This window comes from Hemibagrus wyckioides, linkage group LG03, assembly GCF_019097595.1.
Source record: "Hemibagrus wyckioides isolate EC202008001 linkage group LG03, SWU_Hwy_1.0, whole genome shotgun sequence".
NCBI lineage: Eukaryota > Metazoa > Chordata > Actinopteri > Siluriformes > Bagridae > Hemibagrus > Hemibagrus wyckioides.
In genome coordinates this window covers 34,847,525-34,872,524 of record NC_080712.1, presented here as the reverse complement: position 1 = coordinate 34,872,524, position 25,000 = coordinate 34,847,525, and the positions used below count along the sequence as shown (strand labels likewise).

General features: G+C 46.8%; 2 protein-coding genes across 6 annotated transcripts in view; both read left to right on the top strand.

Moving 5' to 3' along the window:
* The window catches only part of pacs2 (phosphofurin acidic cluster sorting protein 2), a 71,469-nt gene extending 53,799 nt beyond the window's left edge, over nt 1–17,670 (top strand). For 4 of the 5 annotated variants that reach the window (XM_058386513.1, XM_058386511.1, XM_058386510.1 and 1 more), the window contains exons 13-25: nt 1,102–1,231; nt 7,247–7,351; nt 7,730–7,836; nt 7,959–8,113; nt 8,541–8,651; nt 8,892–9,000; nt 9,153–9,185; nt 13,873–13,915; nt 14,009–14,051; nt 14,580–14,706; nt 14,850–15,070; nt 15,187–15,300; nt 15,784–17,670. In XM_058386513.1, coding sequence (XP_058242496.1) covers nt 1,102–1,231; nt 7,247–7,351; nt 7,730–7,836; nt 7,959–8,113; nt 8,541–8,651; nt 8,892–9,000; nt 9,153–9,185; nt 13,873–13,915; nt 14,009–14,051; nt 14,580–14,706; nt 14,850–15,070; nt 15,187–15,300; nt 15,784–15,902 — 1,417 coding nt within the window. In that variant the 3' untranslated portion in view covers nt 15,903–17,670. The remainder of the gene's footprint in view (nt 1–1,101; nt 1,232–7,246; nt 7,352–7,729; nt 7,837–7,958; nt 8,114–8,540; nt 8,652–8,891; nt 9,001–9,152; nt 9,186–13,872; nt 13,916–14,008; nt 14,052–14,579; nt 14,707–14,849; nt 15,071–15,186; nt 15,301–15,783) is intronic. The other variant, XM_058386514.1, reaches the window with a different exon arrangement.
* A 367-nt stretch (nt 17,671–18,037) lies between these two features.
* Nucleotides 18,038–25,000, top strand: part of dcaf5 (ddb1 and cul4 associated factor 5) — an 8,264-nt gene continuing 1,301 nt past the window's right edge. Inside the window, exons 1-8 of the mRNA XM_058386515.1 lie at nt 18,038–18,460; nt 19,295–19,438; nt 19,591–19,767; nt 19,883–20,012; nt 20,182–20,395; nt 20,740–20,806; nt 20,909–21,030; nt 21,252–25,000. The exon at nt 21,252–25,000 is cut by the window's right edge and continues 1,301 nt beyond it. Of these exons, the coding sequence (XP_058242498.1) occupies nt 18,253–18,460; nt 19,295–19,438; nt 19,591–19,767; nt 19,883–20,012; nt 20,182–20,395; nt 20,740–20,806; nt 20,909–21,030; nt 21,252–22,469 (2,280 nt within the window). The 5' untranslated portion in view covers nt 18,038–18,252 and the 3' untranslated portion in view covers nt 22,470–25,000. The remainder of the gene's footprint in view (nt 18,461–19,294; nt 19,439–19,590; nt 19,768–19,882; nt 20,013–20,181; nt 20,396–20,739; nt 20,807–20,908; nt 21,031–21,251) is intronic.

The following is a 25,000-nucleotide window of genomic DNA, read 5'->3' as shown; positions in this document are numbered from 1 at the left end:
TCACTGATTCATACACTGACCCTTCAATGACCCTTCACTGACCCTTTGTGTCCATCTTAGTGCCTTTACTGTGTCTCTTTAGAGCTTATGAATAAGTTATTGTTTCATTCACTCAGTAAATGTATTTAAAAACAGATTTCAAGAGAAATGTTATGATTTATGAAAATAAACATGTCCAGTCCAGAGAGAGACCATCTGCTGGACATTTCAGTGAGTTCAGAGAAACCAGTGAGATTAACATGAGCGTATAAAACCTGAGGAGTAGCTCAGTTCACACTTCCACAAACACAACACACACAGCTCGTTTTAGTGCTCCAGACTTTACTTCCTCCCTCTGTCCAGTCCTGGGGTGAAGGGAAAGAAACAGTGAGTCAGCAGATACTCACTCCTTCACTTCCTTCAATTCCTTCACTTCCTTCGGTTCCTTCAATTCCTTCTGTTCCTTCACTTCCTTCACTTCCTTCGGTTCCTTCACTTCCTTCTGTTCCTTCACTTCCTTCACTTCCTTCGGTTCCTTCACTTCCTTCTGTTCCTTCACTTCCTTCACTTCCTTCTGTTCCTTCACTTCCTTCTGTTCCTTCTGTTCCTTCACTTCCTTCGGTTCCTTCACTTCCTTCTGTTCCTTCACTTCCTTCGGTTCCTTCACTTCCTTCTGTTCCTTCACTTCCTTAACGTTCTTTGGTTCCTTCACTTCCTTCACTTCCTTCGGTTCCTTCACTTCCTTCTGTTCCTTCACTTCCTTAACGTTCTTTGGTTCCTTCACTTTCTTCACTTCCTTTACTTCTTTCTGTTCCTTCACTTCCTTCTGTTCCTTTACCAGGTTCCCAGCAGGTTCAGAGTCAGTAGGTCCACCTCTCTCTTTGAGACATAAATAAAGGGGCAGATTCATCCAAAAAACATCCAACCCACTGACCTGCTCCTTCACAGCACACACTCTTTCTACTGAAGTCAGGGACAAGCAGCTGAAACAGTCACATGTTTTACACAAGCCTGATTTCAGCTGACCAGAAGCACGGGTCAGCATGGAGAAGGGAACCGGAATGATGAGAAGAACTGTTTAAAAACACAGAGCCAAACACCAAACTAACTCTCTCTCTGTAGGCAGGAGGTGAAGCAGGTCCGCAGAGGGAGGAGTACATCACTGAAAGAACGACAGACGAGCCGACCGCCGAATGAGAGAGCCAACAGTCTGGATAATGAACATCCGCTGCATACACACTGTCCTCTACAGGTACACATACACACACACACACACTGCCCTCTACAGGTACACATACACACACACACACACACACACACTGTCCTCTACAGGTACACATACACACACACACACACACACACACACTGTCCTCTACAGGTACACATACACACACACACACACACTGTCCTCTACAGGTACACATACACACACACACACACACACACACACACACACACTGTCCTCTACAGGTACACATACACACACACACACACACACACACACACTGTCCTCTACAGGTACACATACACACACACACACACACACACACACACACACACTGTCCTCTACAGGTACACATACACACACACACACACACACACTGTCCTCTACAGGTACACATACACACACACACACACACTGCCCTCTACAGGTACACACACACACACACACACACTGTCCTCTACAGGTACACATACACACACACACACACACACACTGTCCTCTACAGGTACACATACACACACACACACACACTGCCCTCTACAGGTACACACACACACACACACACACTGCCCTCTACAGGTACACATACACACACACACACACACACACACACACACACTGCCCTCTACAGGTACACATACACACACACACACACACACACACACACTGTCCTTTACAGGTACACATACACACACACACACACACACTGTCCTCTACAGGTACACATACACACACACACACACTGTCCTCTACAGGTACACATACACACACACACACACACACTGTCCTCTACAGGTACACATACACACACACACACACTGTCCTCTACAGGTACACATACACACACACACACACACTGTCCTCTACAGGTACACATACACACACACACACACACACACACACTGCCCTCTACAGGTACACATACACACACACACACTCACACACACACTGCCCTCTACAGGTACACATACACACACACACACACATACACACACACACACACTGTCCTCTACAGGTACACATACACACACACACACACACACACTGCCCTCTACAGGTACACAAACACACACACACACACACACACACTGTCCTCTACAGGTACACATACACACACACACACACACACTGTCCTCTACAGGTACACATACACACACACACACACACTGTCCTCTACAGGTACACATACACACACACACACACACACACAGTCCTCTACAGGTACACATACACACACACACACACACACACACACTGTCCTCTACAGGTACACATACACACACACACACACACACACTGTCCTCTACAGGTACACATACACACACACACACTGTCCTCTACAGGTACACATACACACACACACACTGTCCTCTACAGGTACACATACACACACACACACACACTGTCCTCTACAGGTACACATACACACACACACACACACACACACTGTCCTCTACAGGTACACATACACACACACACACACACACACACACACTGTCCTCTACGGGTACACATACACACACACACACACACACACACACACACACTGTCCTCTACAGGTACACATACACACACACACACACACACACACTGTCCTCTACAGGTACACATACACACACACACACACACACACACACACTGTCCTCTACGGGTACACATACACACACACACACACACACACACACACTGTCCTCTACAGGTACACATACACACACACACACACACTGTCCTCTACAGGTACACATACACACACACACACACACACACACACTGTGGGAGAGTTACCTACTACAGGTACACACACACACACACACACACTGTCCTCTACAGGTACACATACACACACACACACACACACACACTGTCCTCTACAGGTACACACACACTGTCCTCTACAGGTACACACACACACACACTGTCCTCTACAGGTACACATACACACACACACACACACACTGTCCTCTACAGGTACACATACACACACACACACACACACACACTGTCCTCTACAGGTACACATACACACACACACACACACTGTCCTCTACAGGTACACATACACACACACACACACACACACACACTGTCCTCTACAGGTACACACACACACACACACTGTCCTCTACAGGTACACATACACACACACACACACTGTCCTCTACAGGTACACATACACACACACACACACACACACACTGTCCTCTACAGGTACACATACACACACACACACACACACACACAGTCCTCTACAGGTACACATACACACACACACACACACACACACACACTGTCCTCTACAGGTACACATACACACACACACACACTGTCCTCTACAGGTACACATACACACACACACACACACACACACACTGTCCTCTACAGGTACACATATACACACACACACACACTGTCCTCTACAGGTACACATACACACATACACACACACACACACACTGTCCTCTACAGGTACACATACACACACACACACACACACACACACACACACACACACACACACACACACACACACACACACACACACACACACACACACACACACACACTGTGGGAGAGTTACCTACAGCAGGTACACACACACACACACACACACACACTGTGGGAGAGTTACCTACAGCAGGTACACACACACACACACACACACACACACACACACACACACACACACACACACACACACACACACACACACACACACACACACACACACTGTCCTCTACAGGTACACATACACACACACACACACACTGTCCTCTACAAGTACACACACACACACACACACACTGTCCTCTACAAGTATTACAAGTACACACACACACACACACTGTCCTCTACAAGTACTACAAGTACACACACACACACACTGTCCTCTACAAGTACTACAAGTACACACACACACACACACTGTCCTCTACAAGTACACACACACACAGTCCTCTACAAGTACACACACACACACACACACACTGTCACACACACACACACACACACACACTGTCCTCTACAAGTACACACACACAGTACACACACACACACACACATACACATACTGTCCTCTACAAGTACACACACACTGTCCTCTACAAGTACACACACACACACACACACAGTCCTCTACAAGTACACACACACACACACACACACACACACTGTCCTCTACAAGTACTACAAGTACACACACACACACACACAGTCCTCTACAGGTACACACACACACACACACACACACACACACACTGTCCTCTACAGGTACACATACACACACACACTGTCCTCTACAGGTACACATACACACACACACACACACTGTCCTCTACAGGTACACATACACACACACACACACACACACTGTCCTCTACAGGTACACATACACACACACACACACACACACACACTGTCCTCTACGGGTACACATACACACACACACACACACACACACACACACACACACTGTCCTCTACAGGTACACATACACACACACACACACACTGTCCTCTACAGGTACACATACACACACACACACACACACACACTGTCCTCTACAGGTACACATACACACACACACACACACACACACTGTCCTCTACAGGTACACACACACACACACTGTCCTCTACAGGTACACATACACACACACACACACACTGTCCTCTACAGGTACACATACACACACACACTGTCCTCTACAGGTACACATACACACACACACACACACTGTCCTCTACAGGTACACATACACACACACACACACACACACTGTCCTCTACAGGTACACACACACTGTCCTCTACAGGTACACACACACACACACACACACTGTCCTCTACAGGTACACATACACACACACACACACTGTCCTCTACAGGTACACACACACACACACACACACACACACTGTGGGAGAGTTACCTACAGCAGGTACACACACACACACACACACTGTGGGAGAGTTACCTACAGCAGGTACACACACACACACACACACACACACACACACACACACACACACACACACACACTGTCCTCTACAGGTACACACACACACACACACACACACACACACACACACTGTCCTCTACAGGTACACATACACACACACACACACACACACACACTGTCCTCTACAGGTACACATACACACACACACACACACTGTCCTCTACAGGTACACATACACACACACACACACTGTCCTCTACAGGTACACATACACACACACACACACACACACACACACACACACTGTCCTCTACAGGTACACATACACACACACACACACACACACTGTCCTCTACAGGTACACATACACACACACACACACACTGTCCTCTACAGGTACACATACACACACACACACACACTGTCCTCTACAGGTACACATACACACACACACACACACACACTGTCCTCTACAGGTACACATACACACACACACACACACTGTCCTCTACAGGTACACACACACACACACACTGTCCTCTACAGGTACACATACACACACACACACTGTCCTCTACAGGTACACACACACTGTCCTCTACAGGTACACACACACACACACTGTCCTCTACAGGTACACACACACACACACACTGTCCTCTACAGGTACACATACACACACACACACACTGTCCTCTACAGGTACACATACACACACACACACACACTGTCCTCTACAGGTACACATACACACACACACACACACACACTGTCCTCTACAGGTACACATACACACACACACACACACACACACACACACTGTCCTCTACAGGTACACATACACACACACACACACACTGTCCTCTACAGGTACACATACACACACACACACACACACACACACACACTGTCCTCTACAGGTACACATACACACACACACACTGTCCTCTACAAGTACACACACACACACACACACACTGTCCTCTACAAGTACTACAAGTACACACACACACACACACACACACACAGTCCTCTACAGGTACACACACACACACACACACACACTGTCCTCTACAGGTACACATACACACACACACACACACACACACACACTGTCCTCTACAGGTACACATACACACACATACACACACACACACTGTCCTCTACAAGTACACACACACACACACACACACTGTCCTCTACAAGTACTACAAGTACACACACACACACAGTCCTCTACAAGTACTACAAGTACACACACACACACACACTGTCCTCTACAAGTACTACAAGTACACACACACACACACACTGTCCTCTACAAGTACTACAAGTACACACACACACACACACACACTGTCCTCTACAAGTATTACAAGTACACACACACACACACACACTGTCCTCTACAAGTACTACAAGTACACACACACACACACTGTCCTCTACAAGTACTACAAGTACACACACACACACACACTGTCCTCTACAAGTACACACACACACAGTCCTCTACAAGTACACACACACACACACACACACACACTGTCCTCTACAAGTACTACAAGTACACACACACACACACACACACACACACTGTCCTCTACAAGTACACACACACACACACACACAGTCCTCTACAAGTACACACACACACACACACACACACACACACACTGTCCTCTACAAGTACTACAAGTACACACACACACACACACACACACTGTCCTCTACAAGTACACACACACACAGTCCTCTACAAGTACACACACACACACACACACACTGTCCTCTACAAGTACTACAAGTACACACACACACACACACACACACTGTCCTCTACAAGTACACACACACACAGTCCTCTACAAGTACACACACACACATACACATACTGTCCTCTACAAGTACACACACACTGTCCTCTACGAGTACACACACACACACACACACTGTCCTCTACAAGTACACACACACACTGTCCTCTACAAGTACACACACACGCGCGCACACACACACACACACTGTCTTCTACAGTTGAAAAAGTCTTTGATGTCTGAATCAGTTTGTTGATGTTGACTCCAGATTCCCCGTAAGACGGTGTACGATCAGCTGAATCACATCCTGGTGTCTGATGATCATCTTCCTGACAGCATCATCCTCATCAACACCTCTGACTGGCAGGGCCAGGTGAGTCTGACTTTCACCTGTCAATCACACAGGCTGTTGCTATGGAAACGTCAGTGGGACCTTCTCTCCAGCAGGGGACTGTTTATTTACAGATGTGCAGTTAAAGGATGAATCAGAGTCAGAGTTAAACTTAGATTTAGAAATGATTCAGAATCATCTTTACATCTTTAGAAAGATTCAGAGTCAGAAATGAATTTAGAGACATCAGACACATAGAGTCCGAATCTGAGTCTGAGAACGAGTCCGAGACTGAGTCCGAGTCACTCAGAAACAGAGTTAGAATCGGATGTTGATTCAGTAATAGAAATAGACTTCCTTAAATAATGTGTTAAACTCTCTGTATCTGTCTCTCTCCCTGTCTGTCTGTCTGTCTCTCAGTATCTGTCTGACGTCCTGCAGAATCACACTCTCCCTGTCGTGTGTACGTTCACCACAGCTGACGTTCAGGCTGCATTCAACACCATCATCTCACGAATACAGAGATTGTGAGTCTCTCTGTCTCTCTCTCTCTGTCTCTCTCTCTATCTATCTGTCTCTCTCTTTATCTGTCTCTGTCTCTCTCACTTTTGCAGTGTGTGTGTGTGTGTATGTGTGTGTGTGTGTACAGCTGTAACAGTAACTCCATCACTCCGTCCCCGGTGAAGATTGCAGTTGCAGGTGCTCAGCATTACCTGTCGTCTGTGCTCCGCCTCTTCGTAGATCATTTGACTCACAAGACTCCTGATTGGTTGGGCTACCTGCGCTTTCTCATTATTCCACTAGGTGAGTGGCGTGCGTGTGTGTGTCTGTGTGTGCGTGTGTGTGTCTGTGTTTGTGTGTCTGTATGCATGTGTGTCTGTGTGCGTGTGTGTATGTGTGTTTGTGTTTGTGCATGTGTGTGTTTGTGTGTGTGTGCGTGTGTGTGCATGTGGGTGTGTGTGTGTGCATGTTTGTGTGCGTGTGTGTGCATGTGGGTGTGTGTGTGTGCATGTTTGTGTGCGTGTGTGTGCATGTGGGTGTGTGTGTGTGTGCGCGTGTTTGTGTGCGTGTGTGTGTGCGTGTTTGTGTGTGTCTGTGTGTGCATGTGTGCGTGTGTGTTCAGTACTTTCTGAGCTGTCTGCTGTTTAACTTTCTTCATGGAGCTATCGTTTTGTTTTTTTTTATTTGTGTGTATGTGTGTGTGTGTGTGTGTGTGTGTGTGTGTGTGTAGGAGCCCACCCTGTGTCTGAATACTTGGCCAGTATTGATTACAGGTATAACAACCTGTTCAAGGACTCAGCATGGAGAGATTTATTCTACAAACCTGAAGCTCCAGTTATAGGTAACACACACACACACACACACACACACACACTCCTCTCTCTTTCACACTGTGGAGGTTTCACTACAGCTCAACTTTTCTGTGTGTGTGTGTGTGTGTGTGTCTGGACATCAGTGTGTTACTCTGAGGCAAAACAAACCCATAATCCTGCTCTCTGGACACATCAAACACTCATTCATTTATTCTATCTGATTAATGTTCATAATGTGTGTGTGTGTGTGTGTGTGTGTGTGTGTGCAGTGCAGGAGAATCCTGATGTAGTCTCCAGAGTAACTCAGTACATGTTGGGAGCAAATGGAGCATATCAGCTGCCCATAGCAGAGGCTATGCTAACATACAAGCAAAAGAGGTACACACACACACACACACACACACACACACTGTGTGTAGTGCAGTATTGTGTTATTAATTAATCACATGACTAAACCCCGCCCCCTCACCACCGAGCGTCTGTCATTAACAAGTTTATTGTGTTTGTGTTTTTCTCTGTGCGCTCTGAAGGAAAAAGAGTTTTCATTTTGATTTTGCAGTAAGGTACAGTGCTCTGCCTGCATGTACACACCTCCTCCTCCTCACTCCTCACTCCTCATCACTCCTCACACCTCCTCCTCCTCACTCCTCACACCTCCTCCTCCTCACTCCTCACTCCTCATCACTCCTCACACCTCCTCCTCCTCACTCCTCATCACTCCTCACTCCTCATCACTCCTCCTCACTCCTCACACCTCCTCCTCCTCACTCCTCATCACTCCTCACTCCTCATCACTCCTCACTCCTCCTCACACCTCCTCACACCTCATCACTCCTCCTCACACCTCATCACTCCTCCTCACACCTCATCACTCCTCCTCACTCCTCCTCACTCCTCACTCCTCATCACTCCTCCTCACTCCTCACTCCTCCTCACACCTCCTCCTCCTCACTCCTCATCACTCTTCCTCACTCCTCCTCACTCCTCACTCCTCATCACTCCTCCTCACTCCTCCTCACTCCTCACTCCTCCTCACACCTCCTCCTCCTCACTCCTCATCACTCCTCACTCCTCATCACTCTTCCTCACACCTCCTCACTCCTCCTCACTCCTCATCACTCCTCCTCACTCCTCCTCACTCCTCCTCACTCCTCATCACTCCTCATCACTCCTCCTCACTCCTCATCACTCCTCCTCACACCTCATCACACCTCATCACTCCTCCTCACTCCTCCTCACTCCTCATCCCTCATCACTCCTCACTCCTCCTCACTCCTCCTCACTCCTCCTCACTCCTCCTCACTCCTCATCACTCCTCATCACTCCTCACTCCTCATCACTCCTCACTCCTCCTCACACCTCATCACTCCTCCTCACTCCTCCTCACTCCTCCTCACTCCTCGTCACTCCTCATCACTCCTCACTCCTCATCACTCCTCCTCACACCTCCTCACTCCTCATCACTCCTCCTCACTCCTCATCACTCCTCATCACTCCTCACTCCTCCTCACACCTCATCACTCCTCCTCACTCCTCATCACTCCTCCTCACTCCTCACTGCTCATCACTCCTCCTCACACCTCATCACTCCTCATCACTCCTCCTCACTCCTCCTCACTCCTCCTCACACCTCATCACTCCTCCTCACTCCTCCTCACACCTCATCACTCCTCATCACTCCTCCTCACTCCTCATCACTCCTCACTCCTCATCACTCCTCCTCACACCTCATCACTCCTCATCACTCCTCACTCCTCCTCACTCCTCCTCACTCCTCACTCCTCATCACTCCTCACTCCTCCTCACTCCTCCTCACTCCTCACTCCTCCTCACTCCTCCTCACACCTCCTCACTCCTCCTCACTCCTCCTCACTCCTCACTCCTCATCACTCCTCTTCACTCCTCCTCACTCCTCCTCACTCCTCCTCACTCCTCGTCACTCCTCATCACTCCTCACTCCTCCTCACTCCTCCTCACACCTCCTCACTCCTCATCACTCCTCATCACTCCTCATCACTCCTCACTCCTCCTCACTCCTCCTCACACCTCATCACTCCTCCTCACTCCTCATCACTCCTCCTCACTCCTCACTGCTCATCACTCCTCCTCACACCTCATCACTCCTCATCACTCCTCCTCACTCCTCACTCCTCCTCACTCCTCCTCACACCTCATCACTCCTCCTCACTCCTCCTCACACCTCATCACTCCTCCTCACTCCTCATCACTCCTCCTCACTCCTCATCACTCCTCACTCCTCATCACTCCTCCTCACACCTCATCACTCCTCATCACTCCTCACTCCTCATCACTCCTCCTCACACCTCATCACTCCTCACTCCTCATCACTCCTCCTCACACCTCCTCACTCCTCCTCACTCCTCCTCACTCCTCACTCCTCATCACTCCTCTTCACTCCTCATCACTCCTCATCACTCCTCCTCACTCCTCCTCACTCCTCGTCACTCCTCATCACTCCTCACTCCTCATCACTCCTCCTCACACCTCCTCACTCCTCATCACTCCTCCCTCCTCACCTCTCACCTCCTCCTCCTCACACCTCATCACTCCTCTCTCCTCACTCTTCCTCACTCCTCCTCACACCTCATCACTCCTCCTCACTCCTCCTCACACCTCATCACTCCTCATCACTCCTCCTCACTCCTCATCACTCCTCCTCACACCTCATCACTCCTCATCACTCCTCACTCCTCATCACTCCTCCTCACACCTCATCACTCCTCCTCACACCTCCTCACTCCTCCTCACTCCTCATCACTCCTCACTCCTCATCACTCCTCCTCACTCCTCATCACACCTCCTCACTCCTCCTCACTCCTCCTCACTCCTCACTCCTCATCACTCCTCCTCACTCCTCATCACTCCTCCTCACACCTCCTCCTCCTCACTCCTCATCACTCCTCCTCACACCTCCACCTCCTCACTCCTCATCACTCCTCATCACTCCTCACACCTCCTCCTCCTCACTCCTCATCACTCCTCCTCACTCCTCACACCTCCTCCTCATCACTCCTCCTCACTCCTCACACCTCCTCCTCCTCGCTCCTCATCACTCCTCCTCACACCTCCTCCTCCTCACTCCTCATCACTCCTCCTCACACCTCCTCCTCCTCACACCTCCTCCTCCTCACTCCTCATCACTCCTCCTCACTCCTCACACCTCCTCCTCCTCACTCCTCATCACTCCTCACTCCTCATCACTCCTCCTCACTCCTCACACCTCCTCCTCCTCACTCCTCATCACTCCTCCTCACTCCTCACACCTCCTCCTCACTCCTCACACCTCCTCCTCCTCACTCCTCATCACTCCTCCTCACTCCTCACACCTCCTCCTCCTCACTCCTCATCACTCCTCCTCACTCCTCCTCACTCCTCACACCTCCTCCTCCTCACTCCTCATCACTCCTCACTCCTCCTCACTCCTCATCACTCCTCATCACTCCTCCTCACTCCTCACACCTCCTCCTCACTCCTCATCACTCCTCCTCACTCCTCACACCTCCACCTCCTCACTCCTCATCACTCCTCCTCACTCCTCACACCTCCTCCTCACTCCTCATCACTCCTCCTCACTCCTCATCACTCCTCCTCACTCCTCCTCACTCCTCACACCTCCTCCTCCTCACTCCTCATCACTCCTCATCACTCCTCCTCACTCCTCACACCTACTCCTCACACCTCCTCCTCACTCCTCACACCTCCTCCTCCTTACTCCTCCTCACTCCTCCTCACTCCTCCTCACTCCTCCTCCTCCTCCTCACTCCTCATCACTCCTCCTCACTCCTCACACCTCCTCCTCCTCCTCCTCCTCACTCCTCACACCTCCTCCTCCTCACTCCTCCTCACTCCTCCTCACTCCTCCTCACTCCTCACACCTCCTCCTCACTCCTCCTCACACCTCCTCCTCCTCCTCCTCACTCCTCACACCTCCTCCTCCTCACTCCTCACACCTCCTCCTCCTCCTCACTCCTCCTCACACCTCCTCCTCACACATCACTCCCCCTCACACCTCACTCCTCCTCACTCCTCCTCCTTCTCCTGCTCACTCCTCCTCCTCCTTCTCACACCTCCTCCTCCTTCTCCTCCTCCTCACTCCTCACACCTCCTCACTCATCACACTTCCTCACTCCTCCTCACTCCTCACTCCTCCTCCTCACACTTCATCTCCATCACTCCATCTCTCCATCACTCTCCTGTTACTGAAACATCCTCCAATCCTTTCACTTTATTTTCTCTTACTCACGCTCTAAACCCTTTTTTTTCTTTTTCCCTTCTTCCTTCCTGCACTTATTTCCTCTCCTTCTAAATTCCACACAAAGATTTACTGTAAAGACCGTCCTTCTAACATCAGGAGCACGCTTTCTCTGAAAAAGTGTATATCAGAATTATTGGCACCCTTCAGAAAAACGTTAAATAAAAGTAAATGATTAAATAAATAAAGTTTCCTCTTTACGACTTTGTGCACTTGTCTTATCGCTGGGGTGCAAATAGTTTTGAAACCTGTGTTTTTTGCTTTGTCACGTTTGTGCTAGAAAGGAGGCTCTGATGGAGAGCAGTCGGAATCACATACCGGCTCTCGTCCAATCAGCACTCATGACACCCAAACTGAATCAAATGGAATCATTTTGAATCAAACTGAATCAATTTGAATCAAGCAGAATTTAAACTGAATCAAACTCTATCAAGCTGAATCATTTTGAATCAAACTGAATCAAAACCTCAGTGATCGATTCTTCAAGTGTGTATTCAGTTTCCTCTCTTGTGTTCTGTTTAAACACTTCCCCTTGTTCACTTCCCCTTGTTCACTTCCCTGTGCTTGAGTCTCCTTGTCCCTCTTTAGGTCTGAATGTAGTCATATTAGGAGTTTAGGAGCTAATCTTACCCAAAAGGCTTTGCAGCAGTTTGAAACTGTTTCCTGTGTAAAGCTATTTGCAGTATAAAATTTTAAATCTTTAATTTATATTTCTTCATTCTCAGTTAACTAGTTAGCTAATCAGCACAAAGAGCATGCTTTTACATTATTACAGTTTAACTACAGTGACTAGCTCAGCACTGCGTCATCATGAATAAATTAAAGTGAACGCTCATGATGTGTGTTAATGGTGAAGCTCCGCCCACATTGACTTGGGGCAGATGAGGGAACGTGAAGGAGGGTGTGTTTAAAACTTCTCCTGATCTTCACCCCACCACTCGCTTACTTCTGTGTGTCTCTCATTTCATTACCTCCAGTCCAGACGAAGACTCGTGTCAGAAATTCATCCCCTTCATAGGGGTAAGTTTTACACACACACACACACACGCATGGCACCAGGGGAATAATCATGAGAATATTGTGGATATAAAGATGTTATTGCTGTGTGTGTAGATGGTGAAGGTGGGGCTGGTGGAACAGAGCTCTGCTGTATCAGGTCTGTCTCTCTCACACACACACGCGCACACACACACACACACACACACACAGCACAGGCTTGGGATCAGTGCCTTTTTCACATCATATATCCATCATTTCTGGATTGTTATCAGTAAATTTTGGTATAAATGCCAGTGGTTCAGTGATCCACAGTGTAGACCGACACGTATGTGATTAAAGCGCTCAGTCATGAGAGGAAGCGGTGCTCCACAGAGCTGAAGATGAAGTGCTCTGGCTCCCCTCTGTGGTCTCCCAAAGCTACTACACCAGGGACAATGTGAAACAGTTAAATCCCCTTATCACGTAAATCCTCAGCGTCTCAGAGAAACATCAAGTAAATAATCTGATGATCAATAATCAATACCTCCATTTTATATATTGCTTTATGACATAGTAGAAACAATATTTTATAGATCTGCAATACATGACAGACTGTCTGTCTCCTAACTGTCTACCTCTCTGTCTGTCTGTCTGTCTGTCTGTTGTTCTCTCTTCCTCTCTCTCTCTGTCTCTCTCACTTTCCCAGGTGACTCAGATGATGCAGCTCCATTAGCATCTCTCCTCTCCTCCACTCCTCCACAGATCTCTCCAGCTTTGAAAGAAGCTTCTCCCACTCCTCCGTCCTCTCCCTCCATCCACTCGTCCCTCTGCGGGTACACACACACACACACACACACTGCTCTCTCTCACTGACCCTGAGTATTCTGTCTGTCTTTAGTTATCTGTCTGCATTTTCTCTCTCTCTCTCTCTGTTTGAAATGTGTGTCATTTCCTGTATCTATGTTTTGGGGTGCAGTTCCCCTGGGAGTGGACAGGGGGAGCTGATGGGGCTGCAGGTGGATTACTGGGTCGCACCGTCAGAAAAGAAGAGAGACGTGGAGAAAAGAGATACAGTCACTAAAAACACGCTCAAGTGCACCTTCCGCTCACTTCAGGTTAGCCGCCTCCCACTGTGTGGAGCAGACGCGGGGCCAACCATGTCCATGAATGTTGTCACCAAGGAGAAAAACAAGAAAGGTGCAAATGTGATGATAATAATAATAACAATAATAATAATAATAATAATAATAATAGCTATTAAGGGTTGATTTGGAACAAAACAGTGTGTGTGTGTGTGTGTGTGCACGCATTAGTGATGTTTCTACCAAAGAAAACAAAAGATAAAGATGTGGAGTCAAAGAGTCAGGTGATTGAAGGAATCAGCCGATTGATCTGCACTGCCAAACACCAGCAGACCATGCTGAAAGGTAATCAATCAACCAATCAGTGCATTAACTCAAGCTCCTCATCAATATCACCTTCAATCAGCAGCAGTGTGTCATCCTCATACACAACTAAATAATTAGTCAATTAATAAACTCAGTTAGCACAGAGGAGCTGATCACATTGAGAGATAATGAATCAATCAATCAGTGGACTGAACTGCTTAGTTGATTCAGGTGTACTAATGATTTTTGTGAGTTGATTCATTTGAACTAATGATTTTTTGTGAGTTGATTCATTTGAACTAGCTGATTGAGATAATTGAACTGTGTGAGATTTGATTCAGTTGACTCACCATTGTGAATCAATTTTTTGATTCTTTGCTTTCTGTGTTAATTGTTAATTAACATCGCTTTGCCATGGTCACCCTAGTCCACTGACCGTCCTCGCTGTTTGTGTGTGTGTGTGTTTCTGAATGTTGAAGACTAAAGCACTTTTGTGTTAATTTAAGAATGTGTGTTTTACAGTGTCTGTAGATGGCGTGGATTGGAGCGATGTGAAGTTCTTCCAGCTCGCTGCTCAGTGGTCATCTCATGTTAAGCACTTTCCCCTTGCCATCTTCGGACACACCAAAGGACCCTACTGAGCTTTGACCTTTTGTGCCAGCTTCCTTTACCCTGCTCCTAGACCCCACCCCACTCCATCCTTTAAACTCTCCTGTGTTTTTAAGCCTAACTGAAGACTAATGAACTGATCGACTGATCATGTGGATTGATTAACTGGCTAACTGACACCTGTCCCAGTGTCCAGGAATATGCCAGGGTGTGATCTGCGATGGCAGGATGACAGAAACGTCACTCACTTTTATTTTACTGGACAGGTTTATCACTTCTCTCCTTCTGTTTGTGTGGCTGCTAAACATCAGGCTTCACTCCAGTAACACACACAATGATGCACTTTTCAATCCTGATTCGATTCATTTGAATTGCTCATGCACGTGAATCGAACTTTGTCACATTTTACTTGATTCACATGATTTCATGATTCAGCTTATTTAAGTGAATCATGCTTTGTGATATTTGATTCATTTGATTGACATGACTCACTTTTGATTTTTTCGAAACAAGCCATTGAAACGAATTGAACTGGGTTATGATTCACTTTATATTTTATTGTGTTTAAGTGATCATTAATGTCTCTTTTCTGCGTTTGCTCTAGTCTACTGTCTGTTCTCACTGTGTGTGTGTCTGTGTGAATGTTGAAGGGTAAAGCACTTTTTATGTGTTAATTTAAGAACAGCTTCCTGGCTCTTAGACTCTCACATGCCTGTTCGCATTAAAGCCATAAAACATGGACACTAGTGATAAATATTTAGTTTAATATTGTTTTATGTATTTATTTATTTTTATCAGCAGTGTTTGACCTGCAGCACAGGTTGTGTGTATTTATTAATGATGTTTCAGATGAAGTGTGTAAGCAAACAGAGAGCTTTCAAACACACACACACACACATGTTAAAGATGCACTATAAGAGGCTTGTAGCACAATTATAAACCCCTTATGAAGTGCATATGAAGAGCACTGTTACAGCATCATTACTGTCAGTATTTCTGCTCTTTTTTATCATTAAATTATTAATGAGTTTGTTCGGTTTAAATACTCCTTTTATTCCAATGAGCAGTGTAAAGATATGACCCTTGCTGAGGGAAAAAAAATAACATTTCCTTCCATTACATTACAAAATCTTGTGTGTTTATTTTATTCTTAAACACCACCGGACCTCAGTGAGAACAGATGGAACCTTTATGAGCAGATGACCACCAGATAAACCATCAGGAACCATTAGGTTCTACACCACATTCTATTAGACGACAGTTACAGCCCAGCAGTACCCCATTAGAACCCATTAGAACATGCTGGAAGTGTGTGATGTTTTAGTGGTGAGACGTCCGGCTAACGAGGAGGGACAATGCTCTAGAAGGTCGTGCAGAATCACACAAAATACACTCAGAGACAGTGTTTAAAAAAAAAACTGAAAAGTGAAAGCTCTCTCATGGTCAGTCAGGATATTAGCTAGTTTAGCGTACTACAAGGTCACCCAGCAATAAGGAATTGTGCTGTAGCGCTCTGGATGTCTGAATAAACTGAAGAACCAGGAAACACTGAGTGTGTGTGTGTGTGTGTGTGTGTGTGTGTGTGTGTGTGTGTGTGTGTGTGTGTGTGGAGCTGCAGGACTTTGGCATTCTTTTCACCTCATAAATGCTCCATAAAGATGTGTGTTCCAGTTTCTACAGCAGGAAGGACAGATGGGACATTATCTGGTCAATGTTTGTAAAAGTTAAGAAAAAAAAACAGTTTAAAATACTACCACTGTGTTTCCTGAACTGGGAAAAATAATAAACTACACACACTAACATGACTCTGTCTCATTACTGCTGCTCTCAGGACAACCTCATTATACATCACACACTTTACATGATATTTAATACTGACACACACACACACACACACACACGACAAAATAAAGTCAGAAGTTCGTTTATGTCTCTGGTCGAGCTTGGTAAACTAGCAACACACACACACTGTGTTTAATTACATTCAGCTTCACGGTTCTGGAAATGACACTCTATATTCTCTTTAGTTATTCAACAATATTTAATTTTTTCTATTATCAGTTTCTATTTATGAAAGTAAATTTTATTCTTCTATTATTGAGCTTCTTTACAAAAAAAACTTCGACAATGACGTAGAAGTCAGCTGGGCGCTCTGGCGTCAATGCGCATGCGCAATGGCACATCGAGAAGCCGGAAGTGAATGGCGGCGGTGTCAGAGGAAGAAACGCGAGAACAGCTGTGCTAAAAACACACACACACAGGCGCGTGCGCGCGCACAAAATGCCGTCATGGTCGTTGGTGTGAAAAAGCAGAGTGAGAGGTGAATAATAAAGAAGAGAGAGAGAAGATTCGGAGTGAGGGAGAGACAGACAGAGGATTAGGATGAGGAAGGCTCAGGGCTGCGGGATGCGCTGCTCACTGGGCTTCCTGACCCGCAGGATGGTGACCGGCCGCGAGCTGCTGAAGGAGGACTTCCAGAGGCGCAGACTGTCCGGCTGTAACAGTCTTTACCGCAGGGATATGCTCGGACACTACGGCTGTGTCAACGCCATCGAGTTCTCCAACAACGGGGGACAGTGGCTGGTGTCCGGTACACACACACACACACACACACACACACACACACACAGTATTATTGCATTTATTTATCAATCCCCATGTTGGAGTAGAGGTCAGTCCGTTTGGTTTCAGCTCGCTGTCATTTCATACCTCATTACTCGGTGGATAAGAAAAGCGAGTACAGAGTCAGTTCAGGAAATTACAACACACACTCACACACACACTCACACACACACTCACACACATAATGCATAAAACACTTCTTATTGTCCTTTACTGTTATGGACATAAAAATATCTGGCCACACACAAACACACTGTCTTGTCTAGGATTAAAGTCATCCTGGTGAAAGTGCACATGCACACATGAGAAACTCCTCATAAACTCTTCCCTCTCCTCCATTCAGCAAGTTTACTAAGCTACTGTCCGGTGTGTAGGTCAGACAGCATGGCAGCAGCAGTGTGTTTTAAGCCCTGAAGTGGTCTGCTCCTGTGAGAATACTGACCACCCCTCTACCTTTCACACACTGTCTCTCTCACTGACCCTGAGTATTCTGTCTGTCTCTAGTTATCTGTCTGTGTGCGTTTTCTCTCTCTCTCTCTCTCTCTGTGTTTTTATTAAACCTTTATTATAGATAAGTTTGCAGTTATGGCATTCAGCAGGCCCTTCTCCAGGACAGGGTTAAGGGCCTTGCTCAGGGGCCCAGCAGTGGCACCTTGGTGGTACTGGGATTTGAACTCATAACCTTCATCAGCCCAACACCTATCACTTCCTTTCTATAACCTTTTTTCTGTTGTCTCATTATCCAGTAATCATAACCGGTGTGTGTGTGTGTGTTTGTGTGTGTGTGTGTGTGTGTGTGTAGGTGGTGATGACCGGCGTGTGCTATTGTGGCACATGGAGAAAGCTCTTCAGTCTCATGCTAAACCTGTCAAACTGAAAGGGGAACACCTGTCTAACATCTTCTGTCTCGCATTCGACAGTACAAACACACACGTCTTCTCCGGGGGTGAGTCTGTGTCTCTCTCCCTCTCTCCCCCCCCCTCTCTCTCTCCCTATTTCACACACACACGCAAACACTTTTCTATCTAACCCTTTCACAGATCAGAGGGTGTAATGCAGTACAGGAGTAGTCTGAGTGTGTGTGTGTGTGTGTGTTAGGGAATGATGAGCAGGTGATTCTGCATGACGTGGAGCGAGGTGAGACGCTGAACGTGTTTCTCCATGACGACGCTGTGTACGGTCTGTCCGTCAGCCCTGTTAATGATCACGTGTTCGCCAGCTCCTCAGATGATGGCCGTGTTCTTATCTGGGACACAAGGGAACCCCCCCACGGAGGTACACACACACACACACAGAGTAGGGACAGACAGACAGACAGACAGACGTGTGGAGTTACTACTTCTTCTACTGCCTTCTAGGATCTCCCCTTACATCTGTGTGTGTGTTTCAGAGCCATTCTGCTTGGCGAATTATCCGTCTGCATTCCACAGTGTGATGTTTAACCCTGTGGAGCCACGCCTACTCGCAACGGCCAACTCTAAAGAGGGCGTCGGCCTGTGGGACATCCGCAAACCACGCAGGTCAGTGTGTATCACACCTCACACACACACGCGCATACCTCACACACACACACACACATACACACACCTCACACACATACACACACACATACACACACACTTCTTGTCAGTATGTATCACAGCCTTATTCATAACACATATTTCTCTCTCCCTGTGTGTGTGTGTACAGTTCTCTGTTGCGGTACGGGGGTTCTCTGTCTCTGCAGAGTGCGATGAGTGTGCGCTTTAACAGTGCAGGTACTCAGCTGCTGGCTCTGCGCAGACGTCTGCCCCCTGTCCTGTATGAGCTGCACTCCCGTCTGCCCAGCTTCCAGTTCGACAACCAGGGCTACTTCAACTCCTGCACCATGAAGAGCTGCTGCTTCGCAGGGGACCGTGACCAGGTAGTACACACACACTCTCACACACACTCACACACACACACACTCGTACACAAACACACACTCACACACACACTCATACACAAACACATTCACACAAACACACACTCACACACACACTCTCACACAAACACACACTCGTACACAAACACTCACACACACACTCATACACACACTCATACACAAACACACACACACACACACTCGTACACAAACACACACACACTCGTACACAAACACACACTCATACACAAACACACACACACACACTCTCACACAAACACACACACTCAGTTTTGTTTCTGCATGCTACAGTGTGTGTGTGTGTGTGTGTGTGTGTGTTGCAGTATATCCTGTCTGGCTCTGATGACTTTAATCTCTACATGTGGAAAATTCCCAACGACCCAGACTCAGGTTTGTTGGCTGTTTGTTTGTTGGTTTATTTATTTATTAATTATTGATCTGGTTATATAGATTCTTCTCTCTCTCTCTGTCTCTCTCTCTGTCTCTGTGCAGTGGGTCGAGTAGTTAACGGGGCGTTCATGGTGTTGAAGGGCCATCGCTCAATTGTGAATCAGGTCCGCTTTAATCCACATACCTACATGATCTGTTCCTCTGGGGTGGAGAAGGTTATCAAGGTCAGCACACGCACGCACATACTCGCACACACACACACACACACACACACACACACAAAGTAACACTGACATTCCTATATTTTTATTTATTTAACTGTCTGTCTCATTGTCCGTGTGTGTGCGCGCGTGTGTGCGTGTGCGCGCGTGTGTGTGTGTGTGTGCGTGCGCGTGTGTGTGCGTGTGCGTGTGTGTGTGTGCGCGCGTGTGTGCACGTCGTGTAGGTATGGAGTCCGTACCAGCAGCCGGAGTGTGTGGGTGATCTGGAGGGTCGGGTGGAGGATAAGTCTCGCTCTCTCTACACACACGAGGAGTACATCAGCCTGGTGCTGAACAGTGGCAGCGGCCTGTCACATGACTACGTCAGCCAATCAGAGCAGGAGGATCCACGCATGATGGCCTTTTTTGATTCGCTGGTGCGGCGGGAGATCGAAGGCTGGAGCTCCGATTCGGATTCCGATCTGAGCGAAGGAGCCATTCTGCAGCTGCATGCCAGGGGGCGTAGCCACACACGCTCCACCAACCACGGAGATTTGACAAATCAAACTCTGCCCACCGAAGCAATCGGCAATCGGCAAAGCGACTCAGATCACTCCTCTTCCACGTCATCCTCCTCGTCCTTATTGTCTGGTCCCGCTTCCGGGAGTGAGAGGGTAGATGCTGATGCAATAGGTTCACGCAGACGGAGAAGGGCGGGGTCACGACGAGCATCCGCGTTCCTTTTAGATGTGGGAAACGAGGATTCGGATTCCAGTAGTTTCTGGCTGGACCCGTTGCCGCGCCCACGTTCTCCGAGCCCACGTGAGAACTCCAGTCTGTCTAGGACCTCCAGTCCAAGCTCCTCCCCCAGCTCCTCCTCTACCTCCTCGTCCAATAGTGATGGAGAAGAGGCGGAGCTTCAGAGGAGCAGAGTGCGACAACGTAACGCAGCTAGGAAGCAGGGCCGTATGTGTTGGTCACGTTTAGACTCCGCCCACTCTCTTCAGAGCGCCACAGATTACAGCAGCTACCCAAAAATATCTCTTCACGATTCAACATCTCCTTCTTCCTCTGGTGAAGAGAGCCGGCCAATCAGAGGTGGGGGTAAAAATAAGGGGCATTGTGTTGCGTCTAGCCCTGGCCCTTCCTCAGAGAGCCATACAGAGACACACCTAGGGGTCAGAAGTCACCTCACTGATGTCATGGAGAGGGCGGAGTCAAGAATCGGTGAGAGGGAAGATCTGGGGGCGGGTAAAAGCAGCGAGGACGAATTGAACAGCTTGGAGCTGTATGGAAACTCCAGCGCTCACGATGAGAGCTGTATAGACTCAACTCTTCCGGAATCCTCCGAAGAGGCAGAGCCTGACTCTAAGCCAACAGGCTCTAGGACCGGAAAACGGACACGTTTCGGATCCGAGCCGGAGGAGGAGGAGCCTCAATCAGAAAAAAAGTTAAAGACATAATGTGATGAGAGAAACTGGCCTCCTGATTGGCCAGTTGATTTTGTGTGTTTTATTTACAGCGTGCCGTGTGTTTAGTGTTGAAGGCAGAGCAGCATTAAAAAAAACTTTATTTCTTTTAGATGAATGATCACCTCCATTTCATTTTATCCTTTATTTCAGCTGTTTTTTGGCTCACTTTGTAGGTGAAGGCTAACACTCGACAGGTCTCAAACTCATCCACTCATTTTAATGGGGTTTTTATTTTATTTTCTGTTTTTTTTTAAACTGCGTAACCTGCTCCAAATTCTAACGTTATTGGTCTTCGACATCAACAAGGGGTGGGGCTTAGCTTGCATTTAATTAACATAAAATACTGGTTAATTATATATTTCACCACACAGTATGTTGTTTAAAGCATGAGGCCATGTCCACCATGTAGCTAGCTAGCATTAGCTAACAATTATTGACTGATTAGATGTGATTTAAGCTCCGCCCGTGACCCCGAGACAACACTGACGTTCTGTACTGCAGACTGTAACGGCACACCTGAAAACTCACCTGTATCAGAGGGAGTGGGCATGGCTTTGAGTTTGCTCATAGACACAACCACTAGTCTGTGACACTGTGTGGGTGTGGCCTTGGAACAATAACTATGCTAAGCTGTCGGGGGAGATGCTCCGATTCCGTATTCAGCTGTGACATTTCCTTATTGTTCACATCGAGAGACGTTTATTCAGTTTCAGTATAAATGTAAAGTTTTAATGTAAATATAAAGGTAAATGCTCACCTATGGGGTAAATACATACAAAACTTTAATATTGTAATCATTTCTTTTCACAGTTTGCAATATAATCATAATGTTTATAAAGGAGGCTGGGGAGGGGGGAGGCGGGGCTTCAAAGCAGCATATGATGATGTCCTGAAACACAAAGCAGAACCATATATTCATGTATAGGCTCCACCCACTGTGTTACAGTTCTACCTAGACAGCCTTCATCCCAATGGAACATGACAGTATGTAACCAGCATACAAGTATTGTGTGTGGGTGGGGGGTGGGGGGGTATATATATTGTATATCTGAGATTTTTTCCAGATATGGTACTGATGTTCACCCCTCCCCCCACTCTCACACTGATGATGTCATCACTTATGGAGTGACAAGACACTAAAGAGTTTAAACGTTAATAATGTTATGATTGTTAATATTGTTAATGACATTAAGATTTCTGTTCAGGTTGATGATGTTATGTTTCTGAGGAGGAGGAGCTAGCTGTTATCATAACACCCTTTACGTTCTGCTCTGTTTAAAGATGATGCTCTGTGGACGCTGTTTCTATGGTAACCCTGCCACTATGCTATGCAGTGACATCATTAAAATTTGATTTGTGACTGTTCATAAGCCCGATTGTTCTGTGTGTGTGTGTGTGTGTGTGTGTGTGTGTGGAAGAATCGAAGCATGGTCTCCATGGTGATATTTAGAGACAAGACAGAATGCTTAGATCTGTCGTCATGGCAACACCGTGCAGGCTGAGTCCAGGCCATGTGTCTGGGGATTGTGTGTCCAGTGAGTGATGTGGTTTTTTTCTGCGGTTCCTTGTTCTGCCGTGATCCTGGAACAGCTTCCACGTGTTTCCTGTGTGTTTTTGTCCAACATCATAACAGATATGTACACAATTTCTCCAGATATTTAGTCACTGCATGTACAGGAGTATAAACATGTGTGTAAATGATGGTAAATCAGTGTGTTATGAATATTAATAAGTGAATATTAGTGAAAGTTGAGGAGTGTGCAGGGTGAGCAGGGCTGTGGACCAGAGACCACCGAGTGTAGAGAATACTGTAGGATTAGTGCATGATGATCGTCTCAATTTTATTAACTCCTCGTTATAGCTAGGTCATGTCCCAAAATCTCTTAAGTTAGCAGTTATTAAGCCTCTTCTTAAGAAACCAAAACTAGACCCTGATGAAATATCAAATTACAGACAGATTTCAAACCTTCCGTTTATATAAAAAATATTAGAAAAGGTGTCAGCCCAATTATGCTCCTTCCTACAGGAAAACAATATCCTTGAAGAATTTCAGTCAGGTTTCAGGCCTCATCATAGTACAGAAACTGCACTAGTTAAAATCACTAATGACTTGTTTTTAGCTTCGGACCAAGGCTGCATCTCCATTTTAGTCCTGCTTGATCTTAGTGCTGCATTCCACACTATAGATCATAACATTCTCATAGATCGCTTACAAAATCACACAGGTATGCAGGGACAGGCATTAAAATGGTTTAGATCCTACCGGTCTGATCCATACCACTTTGTAGATTTAAATGGAGAACTGTTCAGTGTAGTGCCAGTGAAATACGGGGTCCCACAAGGGTCAGTATTAGGACCTCTGCTTTTCCCAGTATACATGCTTCCATTGGGTAACATCATTAGAAGGCATGGGATTAGTTTCCATTGTTATGCCGATGATACCCAGTTATATATTTCATCAAAACCAGATGAAATATCTAGTTTGTCTAGACTAACTGAATGTGTTATCACTCAGTGTTAAC